Source organism: Ovis aries, chromosome 1, assembly GCF_016772045.2.
Source record: "Ovis aries strain OAR_USU_Benz2616 breed Rambouillet chromosome 1, ARS-UI_Ramb_v3.0, whole genome shotgun sequence".
In the NCBI taxonomy this organism is placed as follows: Eukaryota; Metazoa; Chordata; class Mammalia; order Artiodactyla; family Bovidae; genus Ovis; species Ovis aries.
Window position 1 is genome coordinate 77,764,457 of NC_056054.1, and position 20,541 is coordinate 77,784,997.

Below are 20,541 nucleotides of genomic sequence, written 5' to 3' on the forward strand. Positions count from 1 at the left end.
GCACACTTGATCACCACATCACTAGAGTGGTCTTTTCAGTTGTTGGTAGAGACTGTGGCTGTGCTAGGACAAGAGATCTCATAATAATCTCACCATGCTTTGCAGACAGTAAGAAAGACTGGATCTGGAGCTTGTCTGATAACCTATATTTGTGCATTTGTTTAGCTGAGTCTAGGTGGGAAGGTATACTTGAAGAAGTAAGGGGCACCTTCAATTCTTATAATTTCTTCTGTTCTTTTTAAATGCTGAGTTTTTTCTTTTCTTTACCAAAGCAGTAGTTTTGATCTAGTGTCTGTGGAGAGAATTCAGAGGATCGGTGGATTTAGATGACAAAAATTCTTTGTTTTCACTAACCTTATACGATAATGTGCGTGTGCTCAGTTGCTCAATCGTGTCCAGCTCTTTGTGACCCCATGAACCACCTGCCAGGCTCTTCTGTTCGTGGGATTTTCCCGGCGAGAATATTCAAGTGGGTTGCCATTTCCTCCTCCAGGGGATTTTCCTGTCCGAGGGATTGAATGCCGGTGTTTCCTGCATTGGCAGGTGGATTCGTTATCACTGAACCACCTGGGAAGTCCCAATTTATAAGATTAAATTCAACAACTGGGTTGGCCAAAAATTTCGTTTGGATTTTTCCATAAGGTAATTTTTCCAAAAGATGTAACAGCCATAAAACCTGAACGAACTGCTTGGTAACTCAGTATAAATGTTATAAATAATAAACTATAGTAGTATTAGCAATTCAAGTGACTTTTTCACAATAGAAACTATAGACATTTTAATATCCCATTACAGCTGTTGTGTATATCTTAAGATATTTATGTTCACTCCTTTAAAACTATAATCAGACCTACTACTAATATGTTAAGTATGGTATTAAACATAATTAAATATTGTATTATATATTTGTTTTTGTTATGTTTTGATAACTTTAAATTTAATTACATTTGTCTTTTATCAGTTCTATGTATTTTATTCATTTGAAAACATTCTGAAAAGAGGGGTCCATAGGCTTCATGAGAATGCTGCAGGGGTCCATGAACCTTGTCCTAAAAAGACAAGTTCCTACAAAGGAATGTGTTGTTATTTATATAAATTAGTATTTTTTCTTAGATCCATAGCTACTACTTTCACTAGCTTAATCCATTAAAATTTGCTTCTTAATATATGATTTATGTCTTTACAAGATGTTTGAAAAGGGGGCGCTTTTGTTTTTCCCTATGTATTCAGATAGCATTGAAAAAGAACTCTTTAAATCAGGATGAAATACCTAGAATAACCCTTCCTTAACATAGGTTAACTTTGAAGTTTCAGGACTTAAACATTTCTGTTAGGCTGCCTTGCTTAGGTTAACCTACTGTTTTTAAATTAGGTTATCAGGATGCTGAAACTTAGTGATGTTGATGTTGCATTTTAGTTCACGGCTTAGCAGCCATCGGTTCAAGTTCCCTAGACTGTTTGTGATACAAGACTTAGTTTTATGTTAATTAAGAGTCATTTTCTCCCCATGAAGCGTCTTCTGTGGCGTTCCTGCTGGGCCCCACCCCCCAGCTTTGTGTAGTGTCTTTGACTTTGTGATTGGCAGGTGCCTGGCAGCTCTGTTCATTCAGGTCAGCAGTAGGGGCTGGGCCAAGCTACTGAGAGCCTTGAGGTCAAGTTTCTTGCCTTGGACACCTTGGAACATTGTTAGTGTTAAAGCTCCAATGCCAGTTCTGCTAACTGACCTGAACTTGATACTAGAGTTTTATGTTGCCTAAACAAGGCCTGGTAAGTTGCTCTAAAAACTTAAATAAAGGATGAAGCACTCAGTTTTCGATGCAGTAGGTCTCCACTTCTCCTAGAACCCGAGAGGAGATTGTTTGGAAGCAGGATGGCATTTTCCTTAGCATTTTTTGTGGGGATGAAGGTGGGGGTAGGGGAGCAGAATGGAAGTGGTGGCATTTAATTTGTGAAAGTAACTGCCAGGTTTTAATGACCTGAATACATTGTCCCCCTTAAACTTTTATGTTTGTATTTGCCATATGGGCTTTCCTGATGGCTCAGATGGTAAAGAATCTGCTTGTAATGTGGGAGACTCAGGTTTGATCCCTAGGTTGGGAAGATCTCCTGGAGAAGGGAATGGCTACCCAGTTCAGTATTCTTGCCTGGAGAATCCCCATGGACAGAAGAGCCTGGTGGGCTACAGTCCATAGCGTTGCAGAGAGTCAGACACAACTGAATGACTTTCACTTTCACCACTTTGCTGTATTCCTGACAGATGGTTATTTCTCTTTCTGAATACCTGTCATGATGATGCATGTTTTACTTAATGAAACACTCATTGTTAATAATAAGAATAATAGTCATAATAGTTATTGAGTGGTTCCTTTTGTGCTAAGCACTATAGGAAGGACATTATTTTTTTTTTTAATGAAATACAACAACAGTTCTGTGAATATTGAATTAGTAACTTCATTTCACAAATCAGGAATGCAAAACAGATAGAGGTAAAATTGGCTTGAGCTCCCAGCCAATATGTGGCAGAGTTGGAATTTGAAGGCAGTCTGATCACAGAGCTCTGGTTCCTAAATCTGCTTTCTCTTAACTCATCTTGTTGGATTCAAGCAATTTCAGAAGTGCTTGAGTTAAGCTGTGAAAGTGAAGTCGCTCAGTCGTGTCCGACTCTTTGCGACCCCATGGACTGTAGCCCACCAGGCTCCTCAGTCCATGGAATTTTCCAGGCAGGAGTACTGGAGTGGGTTGCTGTTTCCTTCTCCAAGGGATCTTCCTAACCCAGGGATCGAACCCAGGTCTCCCACACTGCCGGCAGACGCTTTACTGTCTGAGCCACCAGGGAAGCCCAGTTAAGCTGGGCTGAGTTAAGCTGTAGGAGTAGTTAACTAGTAGGATCTGATGTGTTATATAAGTTTACCATGTTGACAGCTGTGAAACCAAACAAGCATGTATCCAACTGACATATTACTTTGAGTATTCAAAATGCATGTCTTTAATGTTACTTTTTTTTTTTCTTCATAGGGATGCTTCCTTTGGAAATTGCACTTACAATCTCACCATCCTTGACTGTTTGCAGGGAATCAGAAAGGTAATAACAATTGCCTTGCTGTAGCTGCCATTGTAATTTAACAATATGAAAAAGGAGAGGTGTTGATATCTTTGTTGTTGGAGAGAAGGGAGAGGAGGTAGTAAGAAGGTGGCTTTCTACTTCTCGAATGATGGTTGAACTGCAAAACACAGACCACAGGGCCAACAGCGAAGGTGTTCTGGGGGATAACTCTTCTTATAGCTGCGGAAGGGGTCTCCCTTTCTCGCTTAAACTATTTGTGTTAGCATTTCTATCTGCTGCCATCACCATGACCTTGCTTTGTCACCTGCTCAGCTTCCTTATCAAGCTAGATCTTGGTGTGAGAGAGGGAGGAAGTCTTCTAAGCCGCAGCTCTCCTTTGTCAGTGTGGAGAACATTTCCATCTTGCTTTTCTCATTGGATAGTATTACATGCCCAGGAAGGAGTGAGCAGGTTAGATATTATTTTCTCATTTTCACAGATGAGGAAACAACCCCAGAGAGGTTAAGTCACTCTCGGGGCCACAGGGAGTTATTAGGGCTCCTTCTAACTCAGATTTCCATATCAGTCTGGAGTTCCTTCTAGTACCCTATCCGGGTGTGTCATAAACCCATGGTTGTCTCAGTGTGGGAACTTGTGCAGAGATGTGGGTGCTCAGACCTCGTCCAATAGCAGTTGGACCATAAACTCTGGGAGTGGTGCCCTGATGTCTGTGTGATCTGATGCGCTCTAAAGTTTACAGCCATAGTTATTGAGTTATTTATATACGTTGTGGAGAAGTTAATCCAAAAGATTGTTGAGAACTTTGGAATATGTTTTAGAAACATTGATTTACAGTCTAAGTCACGCGTGCTGTGCTGTGAATTCTAAAGAAGCTTCAGAGTACATCATTCCATCTCGAACATACAGCCATGACTTTTACCAGCCAGGAACGTATATGTTTCATAACCCATTGGCAAGGGTCATTGTGGACTGTAAATATAGTATCAGCAGTGAGCTTTGTTCTGGATTCTTCTCTCTGATGCAGTATAACATTGCTTTTGCCTTAAGTTGAGAAAATTGCTATGGTAAAATATGCTACTTGTTTTCTGTATGTTTTTGACTTTGTTTCATTTTAAAATGAACTTAAACTTTATAAAACTTGAAAATGATTTTCAAACATTTTTCCTTTCACTTAAAAACTATCAAGGTAGTCTAGCCTATCTCCTGCGAATAATATCACCAACCCACACTTCCAATAACGCAAGAACCCTTATGTATATTTCACCCAGTATACAATCCAGAATTGTAGCATTTAAAAAATATGACTGAATGGAGAAAGGTAATTTATTTATTGTCACTATTATTATTATTGCCTATCCTGCCATCTGGTACAGCTGTTTCTTTTATAATACATATGAAAATTGAAGAAGAGTTCACACTGGAGTATCCCTCCTGTTGTTATGGTAACTGATAACTTGATACAGACATTTATGACATCCTTGCTCATGTAAAAGGAAGACATGACTTTGTTCATTAATAAGGTCTTCTGTAAATTTCTTGTTTCATTAAATGCTGGGGTTTATTTTACCCAAATGTAGATGAGATTTAGAGGATCCGATCGATTGTTCAACATGTCTCAAAGTAACTGGGACACACTGCCTCTCTGAACACTCTTACATGGGGCTTCCCAGGTGGTGCAGTTGTAAAGAATCTACCTGCCAATGCAGGAGACTCAAGAAACATAGGTTCGATCCTGGGTCAGGAAGATCCTCTGGGCCACAGTCCAGGGGGTCAGAAAGAGTTGGGCATGATTGAGTGTGTGCACATGCCTGTGTGCATACACACACACACACACTCTCTCTCTTATATAAAGCACTGTATGCTGGGCTATTTTTGTGGCAGTGAGGACTGTATCTCCTACAAAGGTAGAGTATGTCCCCATTTTTGCCTTTTTAGAAAGCATATCTTTCTGATTTTGATGTATTGGCATCATTATAAGCACAGGTTGTATATGTGTGAACTACATATAGAGGCATACACAAACACAAACACTCTTTAAAAATGAGGAAGGAAAGTGGTAGTTCAGGGCACGTATTCTCACTGTTTTGTCTGGAATGGTACATGAAGATGAAGTAAGTTGCTTTGTTTGAAGGTGAAATAATTGAGATAGGTTGTTCTGCTTGTCCTGTAGAGGTTGTCTGAACCAGTGTTGTCAGAGTCAGTTAGGAAGGCATTTAAAAAGCGATGATCCCACCCTCAAAAAACCTGATTTCCTAGTTCTGCGATGGGGCCCAGGGGTCTGTATTTTAAATATAAATTACCTTAACTGCAGGTGTTCTACATTTTGGAAAACACTGGTCTCTAAGGTATTTCAAAGATAGATGTACTAAACTTGGCTTAATAGATTCTTTTATTTTTAATGGCTTGATCATGTAACTTTTAAAAGTAACTGATTTTGTATTCTATGGTAATTTGTAGAGCTTCATGACTTATAAAACAGAAGATGCCTCTTCAAAATATTATGTCTGAATAAGCCAGATACTTTTAAATTCTAAATCATTGGTTATAAAAAAGAAGTATGAAAATTTTCTTTGTTGTTAAAAGATCAATTCTTCCTTCTAAATTGTAAGAGTAGTCAAGTACATTTTTACTCTTTCAAAAACTATCACTGTAAAACAAATTCTCTCATTGTAGACTTTAGGAACAAATAAGGGCCTATTAAGTAAAAACTCCCCTTTTACCAAATATTTCATTAATGATAAAAAGGAAAAAAACCTAAGAATAACTGATTTTTCTTCCAGCTGTAAATTTAATCATGATTATATATTCTGTTATAGTTAGGTATGAATTAATTACATAGTTCCCAATAGGTTTTAAGTATACATTTGCTAGTATGAATTTTAATTAAAAACTAATGTATATTAGAACTCAAGAAGCATATTTTGTGGGACATATTTTCATATTTTTCTAAGTGTTTAGTCCCAAAGACAGCCCCAAAGCAAAATTATGTATGTTAGATGGTTTCTAGATATGTATTACGAATTGAAAGTTTCAAATTTTCTCCTTCAGGTCAGGCAGGATCATTTGTGAGCAGGAATTCCAGAAATGCCTAGAAGTTGTTATCAATTTCACATGAAAAACTAATTCAAATTTTGCTTTTAGGGATTACAACATGGATTTTTTGACTTTGAGACATTTGATGTGGATGAATATGAACATTATGAGGTTTGTACATTTTAATTTTTTGGAAGCTATAATTTCACGTTGATTAAATTGTTCTTTTATTCCTAGCACTCAGGTATTACAAATTGATTGACTGCTAAATAAAAGCATTCTGCAGTTTTCTATAGTTGTCAGCTTCATCCTTTCAGCTTTGATTATTGCCTTTGAACTAGGAGTTATCAAAATTTTAGTTTAGGAAAATACCATGTCTCTCTATATTCTTTCATCAAACCTTTATTGACAATTACTTTGAACCTTTAGTTTATAAGAAAAAACAATCGAAAAGTATAATTTGGTAGTAAAATCATGTACTTTTTAAAAAAAATCTGGGTTAGATGAAAACAAAACCAGATTTGTGCCTTGTAATATTTTTGACTGTGTATATCTTGATTTGAAATGTGGCTGAATGTACTCAGTTCTGAGAGTTAGTTGATTTTTTTTTTTTTTTCACCATGGTATCATTACAAAGGGTTCCCCCAGTGGCTCAGCCATAAAGAATCTGCTTGCAATGTATGAGATGCAGAAGAGGGGTTGGAAAGATCCCCTGGAGGAAGAAATAGCAACCCACTCTAGTATTCTGGCCTGAAAAATACCACGGACAGAGAAGACTGGCAGGCTCCAGTCCATGCAGTTGCAGAGTCCAACATGACTGAGTGACTAAATATAGACACATACACTATTACAAAGTGTTTGAACAGTGTCTTGCCTGCTCAGCAAGGCAGTTTAGGCAAAGGCTGTCCAAGTTACATTGTGCTATTAGGAAGTGTTAGGGAAGAGCACTTCTGGATTAGTAGAGGAGTCTTCAGTTCAGTTCAGTTCAGTTGCTCAGTTGTATCCGACTCTTTGCAACCCCGTGAACTGCAGCACCCCAGCCCTCCCTGTCCATTATCAACTCCCGGAGTTTACCCAAACTCATGTCCATTGAGTCAGTGATGCCATCCAACCATCTCATCCTCTGTCGTCCCCATCTCCTCCCACCTTCAATCTTTTACAGCATCAGGGTCTTTTCAAATGAGTCAGCTCTTCACATTGGGTTGCCAAAGTATTGGAGCTTCAGCTTCAACATCAGTCCTTCCAATGAACACCCAGGACTGATCTCCTTTAGCATGGACTGTTTGGATCTCCTTGCAGTCCAAGGGACTCTCAAGAGTCTTCGCCAACACCACAGTTCAAAAGCATCAGTTCTTCATCACTCAGCTTTCTTTATAGTCCAACTTTCACATTGATACATGACTACTGGAAAAACCATAGCATTGACTAGATGGACTTTTGTTAACAAAGTAATGTCTCTGCTTTTGAATATGCTATCTAGGTTGGTCATAACTTTCCTTCCAAGGAGTAAGCATCTTTTAATTTCATGGCTGCAATCACCATCTGCAGTGATTTTAGAGCCCAGAAAAATAAAGTCAGCCGCTGTTTCCACTGTTTCCCCATCTATTTACCACAAAGTGATGGGACCGGATGCCATGATCTTCGTTTTTTCTTCACTCTCTTCTTTCACTTTCATCAAGAGGCTCTTTAGTTCTTCTTCACTTTCTGCCATAAGGGTGGTGTCATCTGCATATCTGAGGTTATTGATATTTCTTCCAGCAATCTTGATTCCAGCTTGTGCTTCATCCAGTCCAGTGTTTCTCATGATGTACTCTGCATATAGGTTAAATAAACAGGGTGACAATATACAGCCTTGACGTACTTCTTTTCCTATTTGGAACCAGTCTGTTGTTCATGTCCAGTTCTTTTTTTTTTTTTTCATGTCCAGTTCTAACTGTTGCTTCCTGACCTTCATACAGGTTTCTCGGGAGGCAGGTCAGGTGATCTGGTATTCCCATCTCTTTCAGAATTTTCCACAGTTTATTGTGATCCACACAGTCAAAGGCTTTGGCATAGTCAATAAAGCAGAAATAGATATTTTTCTGGAACTCTCTTGCTTTTTCCATGATCCAGTGGATGTTGGCAATTTGATCTCTGGTTCCTCTGCCTTTTCTAAAACCAGCTTGAACATCTGGACGTTCTCGGTTCACGTATTGCTGAAGCCTGGCTTGGAGAATTTTGAGCATCATTTTACTAACATGTAAGATGAGTGCAATTGTGCGGTAGTTTGAGCATTCTTTGACATCACCTTTCTTTGGGTTTGAAATGAAAACTGACCTTTTCTAGTCCTGTGGTCACTGCTGAGTTTTCCAAATTTGCTGATATATTTAGTGCAGCACTTTCACAGCATCATCTTTCAGGATTTGAAATCACTCAACTGGAATTCCATCACCTCCACTAGCTTTGTTTGTAGTGATGGTTCCTAAGGCCCACTTGACTTCATATTCCAGGATGTCTGGCTCTAGATTAGTGATCACACCATCGTGATTATCTGGGTCATGAAGATCTTTTTTGTATAGTTCTTCTGTGTATTCTTGCCACCTCTTCTTAATATCTTCTGCTTCTGTTAGGTCCATACCATTTTTGTCCTTTATTGAGCCCATGTTTGCATGAAATGTTCCCTTGGTATCTCTAATTTTCTTGAAGAGATCTCTAGTCTTTCCCATTCTGTTGTTTTCCTCTATTTCTTTGCACTGATCCCTGAGGAAGGCTTTTTTTTATCTCTCCTTGCTATTCTTTGGAACTCTGCATTCAAATGGGTATATCTTTCCTTTTCTCCTTTGCTTTTCACTTCTCTTCTTTTCACAGCTATTTGTAAGGCTTCCTCAGACAGCTGTTTTGCTTTTTTGCATTTCTTTTTCTTGGGGATGGTCTTGCTCCCTGTCTCCTGTACAATGTCATGAACCTCCATCCATAGTTCATCAGGCACTTTGTCTATCAGATCTAGTCCCTTAAATCTGTTTCTCACTTCCACTGTATAATCATAAGGGATTTGATTTAGGTCATACCTGAATGGTCTAGTGGTTTTCCCCACTTTCTTCAATTTAAGTCTGAGTTTGGCAATAAGGAGTTCATGATCTGAGCCACAGTCAGCTCCCAGTCTTGTTTTTGCTGACTGTATAGAGCTTCTCCAATTTTGGTTGCAGAGAATATAATCAGAATGATTTCAGTCTTGACCATCTGGTGATGTCCATGTGTAGAGTCTTCTCTTGTGTTGTTGGAAGAGGGTATTTGCTATGACCAGTGCGTTCTCTTGGCAGAACTCTATTAGCCTTTGCCCTGCTTCATTCTGTACACCAAGGCCAAATTTGCCTGTTACTGCAGGTATTTCTTGACTTCCTACTTTTGCATTCCAGTCCCCTATAATGAAAAGGACATCTTCTTTGGGTGTTAGTTCTAGAAGGTCTTGTAGGTCTTCCTGCTGCTGCTGCTGCTAAGTCGCTTCAGTCGTGTCCAACTCTGTGTGACCCCATAGGTGGCAGCCCACCAGGCTCCCCCATCCTAGGTCTTCCTAGAACCATTCAACTTCAGCTTTTTCAGCGTTACTGGTTGAGACATAGACTTGGAGTACTGAGATACTGAATGGTTTGCCTTGGAAACAAACAGAGATCATTCTGTCATTTTTGAGATTGCATCCAAGTACTACATTTTGGACTTTTGGACTTTTGTTAACTATGATGGCTACTCCATTTCTTCTAAGGGATTCCTGCCCACAGTAGTAGATATAATGGCCATCTGAGTTAAATTCACCCATTCTAGTCCATCTTAGTTCACTGATCCTAGAATGTCAACGTTCACTCTTTCCATCTCCTGTTTAACCACTTCCAATTTGCCTTGATTATTGGAGCTAACATTCCAGGCTCCTATGCAATATTACTCTTTTCAGCATTGGACCTGGCTTCTATCACCAGTCACATCCACAACTGGTGTTGTTTTTGCTTTGGATGTGTCCCTTCATTCTTTCTGGAGTTATTTCTCCACTGATCTCCAGTAGTATATTGGGCATCTACCTAGAAGCAGTCAACTTTTCCTGAAATATGAGACACCAGTAGACTTTGAGTAGGTTGACCATTCATGAAAATGAGCTGTTCTGTCAAAGTTCTCCAGGGTTGTAACATTTATCACTGTTCTTAGCAGGGCTTCCCTGGTGTCTCAGGTGGTAAAGAATCCACCTGCAATGCGGGAAACCTGGGTTTGATCCCTGGGCTGGGAATATCCGCTGGAGAAAGCAAGGGCTACCCACTCCAGTATTCTGGCCTGGAGAATTCCATGGACTGTATAGTCCTTGGGGTCACAAAGAGTCAGACACGCCTGAGCTACTTTCACTTTCACTAGCAGGACAAGGGTAGCCCTCACATTCTGGTCTCCAGTTCAGGATGTGTCTATTCGGATATCCTGCTTACATGTTACGTTTGACACATCTGAGAAGAAACTAATCATCTTTCACCCAAACACGGGCTTTGGCTTTGTTCATCTGTATGAATGGCATCACCATTCTACTGTTCACCCAGGCTCAAGACTAAAAACATCACTTTTTCCCCCTCCGTAATCTGTTGACTATTTGAGTTCCCGTTGCTAGGGCCCCAGGGGTGTGTTTCGTCTCTCTCTTCCTCTGTGTTCTCATTTCCTTCCCGTGGCTCAGGTGTTGCGTCCTCTCTGGTAGACAATTATAACTGCTCTTTAAGGAGCCCAGGCCCCTTCTCCCCTTGGTCTTTTACGCACTTCACCGAATGGTCTTAAAACAGAGTCCTTGCCTTGCCTTGTCCCCACACTGGCTGCCACTCATTACCTGGCTGAAATGAGGATAAATTCCCCTGTCCTGGCATTGTTAGCTTTGGATGCAGTCCAGCCCACCTTGCTGGCCTGTCTCCTGTTCCTTTGGTGTGCGCACTCTGTGTTCCAGCCCTACTGGGCTGCTTATTTATTGTTTCTTGAATGTCTCTGCACCCTGGCTGAGCTTGTTTTTTCCAAATACCCGTCACCTTTAACATTTTCCTCTCATGGGTGTAAAATCCTACACAGATCAGCTCTCACCCTTTACAATATTCTCTCCCCCTCAGTTTCATGTGTCAAGATTTGTGCTTTCCATTTTTCTTATATTATGGCTATTTGCATAAAAGCTTTATTTTCCTTACTAGACTGTAAATTCCTTGTGGACTGAACATGACTAAGTGGAAAATATGTCCTGTGTTCTTGGATAGAAAGATTTAACATCATAAAACTGCCACTTCTCCCTAAATTAATACGTGTAGTACAATTTATTAAAAATCTCCAAAGAATTTCTTCTTCTTAAATTGTAAAAACATTGTTATTGTGGCATTTTTATTGGCTTGGCCAAAAAGTTTGTTTGGGTTTTTCCATATGATGGTACAGAAAAACCCGAATGAACTTTTTGGTCCACCCAATAGTAGTGTCAAAAAAAAAAAAAAAAAAAGGACTCCTACTACCCACCCCCACCCCCCAAATAATTAGGAACAAAAAGATTGCATTTTAAGGGGGAAGGTTGAATAAATAACCTGTAGTACAGATACACCATGGAATGTCATGTAGTGATTTAAAGAAATTGACTTGAGCTATGCCACTTTTCGTGAATGATTTCTATTATATATTGATCGGAAAAAGTTGATACGGAAGAGTGCTTATAACCTTCTATTTTTTAAACAAACAATAACAAGACCCCCCCCTCCACCTTGTACATATATCTGTCTATCTGTATTATATGACCAAAGGTATCAGTAATTTCCTATGAAGTGAGTGAAGTTTAAATTGTATAGGTCCCTATTTGCATGGAAACCATTTTTGTGTTCATAATTTTATATTCTTTTTTTGAAATGGGCCTCCACATTAGATAAGTTTCAAGTCTCCCCCAAACCTGCATCTCTGCCCCATGTATATGAACCTGCAGAAAAATATATGGCAAAACATTGGAGCCATTTCAGTGAAAGGAGAGATTGGGGTGGAGGTTAGAGAGGGAGGAGGACAAAGACCTACCACAATAAAGAGAGAAAACTAGTTGATGATTTACTTACTCCTTTATCTTTTTTAAAACTTTGATGGTGACGTTGAGAGTTAGTTGAAAAAGCTGTTGAAAAACCTAAACATAGTTTAATTTTATTTTTGAGAAGCATGAAACCAACTAACCAAAACTCTGATAAGAATGTGATCACATCTTAACCTGAATGAATAACAATGACCATCAGCCAGGTAATGGGAAGAGCGGAGGCAGTTGGTGAACACTTGAAAAGTTTTCCATCAAATACTTCCTTTTAGAGAATGATTTGTCTATTCTATCATAAAGCCTATAAAATAAAAAAATCACAAGTAGCTGTGTGATCAGCAGGTAGGGGGCATTTCATAAATGCTGCTTAAGAAGCAAGTGGATAAATAAAGGAACTCTTCCTGACAATCTGTGGGCCCAGTCGTTTTTTGTCATAACTTGTTCCACTGTTTGCTCTACTTTAGTGAGTCTGGACATTTGGTAAACTTGTGGAATAGCTAAGTTCATATCCTTCATTAGTTCTAACAAAGTCAGTATTCCAACAAAGTCTGTAGTTTTCAAAGTAAAAGTGTTATCATTGATAGCAAATTATGAGAATGTAAGTCTTAGATGATAAGGAAATGCTCAAATTAAAGCTTCCAAAGGCACTTCTTGACTAAATCACATCTAATACATGACTCAAGAAAAAGCCTAAATTGATGATATAGCAGTTCTGTGTGAGCTTAAAAGGGAGCCTTTTATTTATTTATTTATTTTTGGCTGTGCTGGGTCTTCGTTGCTGTGCGTGGGCTTTCTCTAGTGGTGAGTGGGGGTTACTCTTTGTTGCTGTGTGTGGCCTTCTCACTGTGGCGGCTTCTCTCATTGTGGAGCACAGGCGTGGGCTTCAGTTTACAGCTCTCAGTCAGGCTCAGTAGTTGTGGCAGATGGGCTGAGTAGCTCCTCAGCATGTGGAATCTTCCTGGACCAGGGATCAAACCCATGTTCCCTCCATTGGAGGTGAACACCTATCCACTGTACCACCAGGGAAATCCTAAAAGAGAGTCTTGAGATAAGAATGGTTCTTCTAATGTTGTTCATGACAAGGTCAGCAAAGCACAGGAACTACTCTGCTCATTCTGCAAAAGGGTCTAGAGCAGTGCTGTCCAATAGAAATATGGGAGTCGTACTTGTGTATATAATATATATATTCAAAAATTCTAATAGCTGCATTTTAAAAAGTAAAAAGATATGATGAAATTAATTTTAATAATGTGTTTTCTTTAATGCACTGTACCAGAAATAATATTTTGATATATAATCAATGTAACAATTATTAATGAAGTATTTTATATTTCTAATTTTGAATTGAGCCTTTGAAACCCAGTGTGTAGTTTATAGTGCAGCACATCTCAGTTTGGACCAGCTACATGTCAAGTGCTTGGTAGCCAGACATAGCTGAAGTGCAGATTCTTCAAGGACAGGCTTGCCAATGAACCATCGTAAATGACATGAAGCCTAGGATGATGGAACAAGTTACATCTTGCAGCTTCAAGTGTTTTAATTTTTCATGTAAGAATTAATTTCAAGGCTCTATTCTATTTAGAAGGTTTGGACTAAGATATCTCAGGCTCTTACATTATTTTTATATGACGTACAAATAGTCCATTGTATAAATTATTGATAAATAAAAGCATTTTCTAAAATACGGTCTCTTTAGGTCCTTTGCCAAGCTGTTGTAGAACTATATTTTTGATCATATTTGCACTGATCAAATAGATATATTCTAGGAGCTATGCTGGGAGGATCGAAAAAGTAACTGCAACATGAGGGCCCAAAAACTTCTGCTAAGAATCAGTGTCCCGTTTTCCAACAGGTTTCTTAAGGTATTCTCTAAGAGCTTGAGAACTAAGAACAGTCACTCCTTTGAAATCTAACCATCAATAAGTTTATTTGAAAAATTAAAATAGACCTTTTACTCTAGGGAAAAACAGTGAAGATGAAAGAGTATGAGTATTCAAATTATGTATCTGTAGGTACGTGAGGGGCTTCCCTGGTGGCTCAGAGGTTAAAATGTCTGCCTGCAATGCAGGAGACCTGGGTTCAATCCCTGGGTCGGGAAGATCCCCTGGAGAAGGAAATGGCAACCCACTCCAGTGCTCTTGCCTGGAGAATCCCATGAACGAAGGAGCCTGGTGGGCTACTGTCCATGGGGTCGCAAAGAGTCAGACACGACTGAGAGACTTCACTTTCACTTTCTTTCAGGTACATGAGGACGTGTATCCTCTCTAGCAGTAAAGCTTAGTGACTATTGAAAGTATAGGAAAATATGCTGTTTGTAAGACCCTCAAGTAACACCCACACACAGAATCTGCCTTCAGTCAACCTCTGTTCCTTTCTGGGGAACTACGCTTACCGAGTAGGACCTTGTTGAAATACCACTGCTCCCTAATGGTGCTACTCTTAAGCAGTCGTTATTCATCAAAGAGAATTTAAGTTATATCTTTAGTTTCTTATTTTGATTGTCCCCTAAACAAGATGGGACTTTCCACTACGTACGAGAAGGCTTGCCGTCTTTGATGATGTCCCTTTGTTGGGCATACACAGATGACTCACAGAGCAGCACCCTATTTCTAGCTGTGGGGAGGGGAGAGAGAGAGAAATGCATAGAAATGGAGCTTCCAGGGCAGCATTTGGAGTGGCCTCATCAGTGTGCCTTACATCTATGACTGCATCTAGAATTTGGCCTACGCAACTCTGAGGAGCTGCTTTAAATATCTTTTTGGGATCAGCTAGAGCTTCATGTTAATGTAAAACCTACTTCAAAAGCTAAAAGATTGCCTTGACTTCTTTCTTTGAGCTATTTCCTTTCTGCCATTATGTTTTTCCTCCATAAGTCATCCCTTTATTTTGAGGAAAAATGCTTCCTATGAAATAATTTTATCAATATGAGGATATTTCCCAGAATATCAAGTAATTATTAACTTGATCTGGTGCTTTTACGTGCTGGCAAACCCGGGGCATTTCTTTACCATGGGTTACTTGATGGAAGTGGTTGGAGCTGGGTTTGGCTTCGGCAGGCCTGACGACAGACAGACTGGTTCCTGCTGATTTGAGTGGAATCACAGTACAGGGCTTCCTTTTGTTTTCTCTCGTCATGGCACGTGTGGAAAATGCGACTGTATTTGATCAGCACCGTGTGATCATAGTTTGCAGCTTTTGGCGACTGGCCTGGGATCCCAGGCTGCCCCAGCCCCAGCCCAGGCAACTCCATTCTGTTAAACTGATTGGGAGGCTTTGTTCTACAGAAATAAGGTATGCAGGTTAATGTTTGTTATATGAGAACCAAGAAGCTGTATCACATTCTTTATGGCCTCAATTTGGTAGCTTTTCAGTTAATTTATTGAACAGACATTTATTAAGTACTTCCTGTTTGTTCAGTATATTTGCTAGGCCAATATTTTTTTTCAGAAGGTACCCTGGAATTTCGTTTCTCCATGGGTGGGTTTAGAGACTGTTCTTATCAGCTGCCGTCATACATTCCGTATATTCTTGCGCCTCATTCTGCAGGTGTTATCACGTTTGACCCTTCCCACACGCTTCCATCTTTGTTTCTCAGATTGTCTATGCAGCATTTCTCGCTGATGTACGACAGGCTGAATGCGGAAAGTTTTGCTTCTGAGACTCTAGCAATTCAGCAATTCATAAGTCATCATTATTGCTATCATCGCCTCTTCTAGAAGGTGATTTCACATTTTCTTGGCTGCATTGCAATGGAGCCCATCTGGGAACTGTGAGAAAGTGTCAGTCGATTCTGAATGCTTGGGACTGGCTGGGATTTTCTTGGTCCTTGGGTGTCTTCCATCAAGTCTCCACATCGCTCTCAGAGACCATGTTTTAGAAATTACATCTGCTTATATCACTCCCCTGCTTTAAGTCTTCCATGGGCTCTACCCTCAGGTAGACAGAGTGTGGAGGAAATGCATACCTCCGAGTGCAGCACAGAAAGCCCTCTGGACGTGGGCTTTGCCGTCTTCCCGGGTTTGTCCTTTTGCCTTCCTCCTCACACCCAGTCTGCATAGCTGCCTGGATGGCAGTGTTTCTTCATGCTTTTGTGCCTTCACACATGTTCTTGTTTCCTCTTCCTCCTCCTTGTGACCTTTTCTCCCCTGCTCAGAGTATTTATGTATTTGCATGTCTTAAGCCTTGGATGGCAAGGAGATCAAACCAGTCAATCCTGAAGGAAATTAACCCTGAATATTCATTGGAAGGACTGATGCTCATACGCCAATACTTTGGCCACCTGATGCAAAGAGCTGACTCACTGGAAAAGACCCTGATGCTGGGAGGGATAGAGGGCAGGAGGAGAAAGGGGGTGGCAGAGGATGAGATGGTTAGATAACATCACTGACTCAATGGACATGAATTTGAGCAAACGCCAGGAGATAGTGGAGGACAGAGGAGCCTGACCTGCTGTAGTACATGGAATCCCAAAGAGTTGGACACGACTTAGCAACTGAAAAACAACAAAAACAACAAAGCTGTTCTTAACTCAGTGGTTGCTCTTCTCACATAGCCTTGTGTGATGCTCTGTGACATCCCTGCACTCTGGGTACTTGAAGTCAAAAACTGTGTCTCACTCATTTTTGTATCAATAAGTAACCCAGTAGCATAGAATACTCATAGTGGGCTGTCATTAAATGTTTATGAAGTGAAAGAACTAATGAGTAAATGGGCGAATGGGTTCTAAAAGCAGGAGTATAACACATTTCAAGATATTTTACATTATCTGTTAACACTAACTACTCTTTGATGGCAAATGAGCAAGACGTATTAATTAAGAATCCATTCTGATTTTGTAGTGACACTCCAGGGAGAAAATTTATTGATTACGATAGGCAACTTCTTGAAATGACATTTCTTTTTTTCCATTACCAGCCAGTCTATGAAGCAAGAGTGAGTTGTTATTTTCTTTTTTTAAAAAAACACTTATTTGCAACACAGATTGCTGGATATTGTAATCTTCCACCAGGGCTAGCATGTAATGTCAGTTTAGTTTAATATATGAACAGAGACTGTCCCCAGGTTGACTATGTCATTCTTCATTGCAGTTAATAAGTAAATTGTCAAATGATCGGGCGGGGTAGATGCCCAATATTGCCCTTTTGTATATACCTTGAAAATAAAGTTTGTCAGGACTCTTATCTCTCAATGTGTCACCTCAGGTCAACTGCAGGAATATTTGTTGAACAGCTGATGTATGAGGTTTCAAGACTTTGCTTTCGATTAGAATTTGTATAGCAAATTAGAATGCAATCTAATGTTGCTTCGGCGCTCAGCTTTCTACACAGTCCAACTCTCACATCCATACATGACCACTGGAAAAACCATAGCCTTGACTAGACGGACCTTTGTTGGGTGTTCATTGGAAGGACTAATGCTGAGGCTGAAACTCTGATACTTTGGCCACCTCATGCGAAGAGTTGACTCATTGGAAAAGACCCTGATGCTGGGAGGGATTGGGGGCAGGAGGAGAAGGGGACGACAGAGGATGAGATGGCTGGATGGCATCACTGACTCAATGCACATGAGTTTGGGTGAACTCCGGGAGTTGGTGATGGACAGGGAGGCCTGGCGTGCTGTGATTCATGGGTTCACAAAGAGTCAGACACGACTGAGCGACTGAACTGAACTGAACTGAATACTGCTTGGTTTGTCGTCTGAATGAAAGAACTGGGGGGAAAAAAAACAAACGTGAATTTCTGGCACTGTAGTTTTGAATTCTTGTCAAAGCAAGCTCCAGAATGCAGGTATATGAGCATGTCCTCATACTTGGAGGGACTAGGGAGGTGAGCCTCCCAGGGTGACTATTAAAAGAACTTTTAGAAGCATTTCCCTAGAGCTGTCCTGTAGGGTTGATTATACCCCCAAAGACCACAAGTTTAAGGAAGCAAGATTCATCTTCTTGGACCTACTGTTTTCACATCTACTAAACACTGTACCCATTGCTGCTTCAAAGATTGTGTTGGTTAAATCTGTAAAGTGTCTTGAGGTCAAAGAAATTCCCCATTTTTTCCCTTCCTCTCTATTGTTTGGTCTCTGTCCTTCCTTTCACCTCCACTTCTAAAAAGAGCAATTTTGACTTTGTTGTCACTTACTCATTCAACTGATAATGGGTTTTGCGTTGACCCTTAAGATTCAACTGAAACTGTTCTTGCCTGATGCAAGAGTTAGCCAGACCGAATGGTTGACTTGGTCTTCTTCCTACTTGATTTACTCTGTGGCCACTCTCTAATTCTAGAAACTCTCTTTCCTCAGCTTCAAAATTCTGTCTCTCGCTTTTCTCTTCCTTCCATCTCTGGACATGTCTCGGGCTGCCTTGCAGGTTCTTTCTCTTCCTTTGGCCACCAGAAATGCTACTGGTCTCTAGGCCATATGATTTCTGGTTCAAGGCAGGTCAAGAGGATCTAAAGTAATGGTGTAGAGTTTGATTATTATTTAAAGCCAAATAGCGAGGCAACTTAATTTAAACCAGAAACCTCAAATATTTACTTTGCTTTAAGCTCACAAGTGCCAGTCATGACAGCATGTTTGTGTTTGTATAATACAGTTATATTGTCAACACTATTTCATTGTTTCAGAAAGTAAAGATATATAAGAAGGTGTTTTAATGAAAAAAAAAAAAAAGACCTTGTAGTTCTGTCTTTATTTTTAAAAGAATCTTTGTGCCATCATGAAACCTCTTATGTATGTGTTGATAGCATTTATCAAAGTTTAAGGCAACTTTTTCTTTAATGAATGTCTTAGTTCAGGCTGCTGTAACAAAGTATTGTAGACTGTGTGGCTTAAACAATAGACATGTATTTTCACAGTTCTGGAGGCTGGAAAATCCAAGATCAAGACACCAGCAGAACTGTTGTCTGGAGATGGCCCTCCTCCTGGTTCATAGATGGCCAGATTCTTCTGTGTCCTCCCTGTGTCCTCACAGAGGGAGCTTTCTGGGGGTCTCTTATAAGGCCACTAATCCATTCATAAGGGCTCCATCATCATGGCCTAATCTCCCAAAGGTCCCACTTCCTAATACCATTCCACTGGGGATTTGGTTTCAACATGTGAATTTTGGGAAGGCACAAACATTCAGTCTATAGCAATGGGTAGAATGGAGATGGTAATAACACCAACCTTAAAGGTTGCCCTAAGGAAACAAGTTGCATGTAATCCTGTAGTGCCTAGTGCAGAGCCTGTGTATATGTGTTTGCTATTATTCTTATTAATGTTATTTGTTACTTGTTTTCATACTCCTTAAGAGAACAGAGGGAATATTTTTTATTTTACATATGACACCAAATTATAGTCCTTGATACATAATAAAGGCTTAACAAATATTTTAATGAATTTTGAATCATGCTTAAAAACTGTTTATCTGTATTGTATTAGAAAACACATCTGTTGATGAAGGAAACCAGTCCAGTAATTGTCAACCCAAAGGTCTATCTTTTCTCTTTTACTCTCTGTTTTTATAGTGGTAAAATGGCCAAATGTTTTTCCATATTCTTTTCAGAGACTGTGACCATCTTAACAGAGGGATGCCGTCTTAGAAGTTGTAAAAATCTATGTGTTCAAATCAAATTAGATTTTATTTAATTCTTATTCAAGAAATTTTTCAGTTTTAATGCTGTTTTTCTTTTACTTTGTAAGAAACATTGATTCCTTTTTTTTTTGCAAATTAAATGCACCAGGAGTATTCCAAAGAAATGTGGTGAGTCTTTTGTTAAGTTTAAGTATCCCAGAGTTACATGAATGTTAACACATAAATGTATCAGTTTCAAGAACTCGGATTTTCATTTTGGGGTTTTCTTACAGTGAAGAACATCTGGGGTTTCACTACATAGGTTGTAGGTTTTAGATTGGAAGAGGTAAAATCATTCTCTCACTTCACCTTTGCCTAGGTGTTAGTTTGTAAAATGTTGTAATGTTGGAAAGTATCCTAAGTTCCTGTCTGATTTAGGTTTCTTGGAAGTGCGTGTGTGTATGTGTGTGCACATGTGCACACTCGTATGCACAGGCACACACATTTAATTAGAAAAACCAGTTTGTGTCATCATAAGTATTTTATAATTGATAAATATTGACATTTGTATAATCTACTGTGAAAGAAGGCATGGATATTAATTTTGGAAACTTACCAGTAAGTTTAATGTATTACTCAGTTAAAAGCTATAATTTTCTTATTAATTTTTTTTTGTTAGATTTGGATCTAAGACCTAAATCTTACTGTTTACACCATTAACCTTATCCAAGCTACTAAATGTAGCTCAGTATTATCTAACGTTTATCTAATGTTTTTGGGTGGGCAGACTTGGAAACATATTCTTTTGGTTCTGTGAGTGAGTCCATTGCCTCTCTCCATATAATTGATTGCAGAAGGTTA

General features: G+C 39.5%; 1 protein-coding gene across 13 annotated transcripts in view; it reads left to right on the forward strand.

Annotated features, from left to right (window-relative positions):
- The window catches only part of CDC14A (cell division cycle 14A), a 210,407-nt gene that overhangs the window by 113,141 nt on the left and 76,725 nt on the right, over positions 1–20,541 (forward strand). For all 13 annotated transcript variants that reach the window (XM_060412161.1, XM_060412179.1, XM_042251431.2 and 10 more), the window contains 2 exons: positions 3,016–3,082; positions 6,206–6,268. In XM_060412161.1, coding sequence (XP_060268144.1) covers positions 3,016–3,082; positions 6,206–6,268 — 130 coding nt within the window. The remainder of the gene's footprint in view (positions 1–3,015; positions 3,083–6,205; positions 6,269–20,541) is intronic.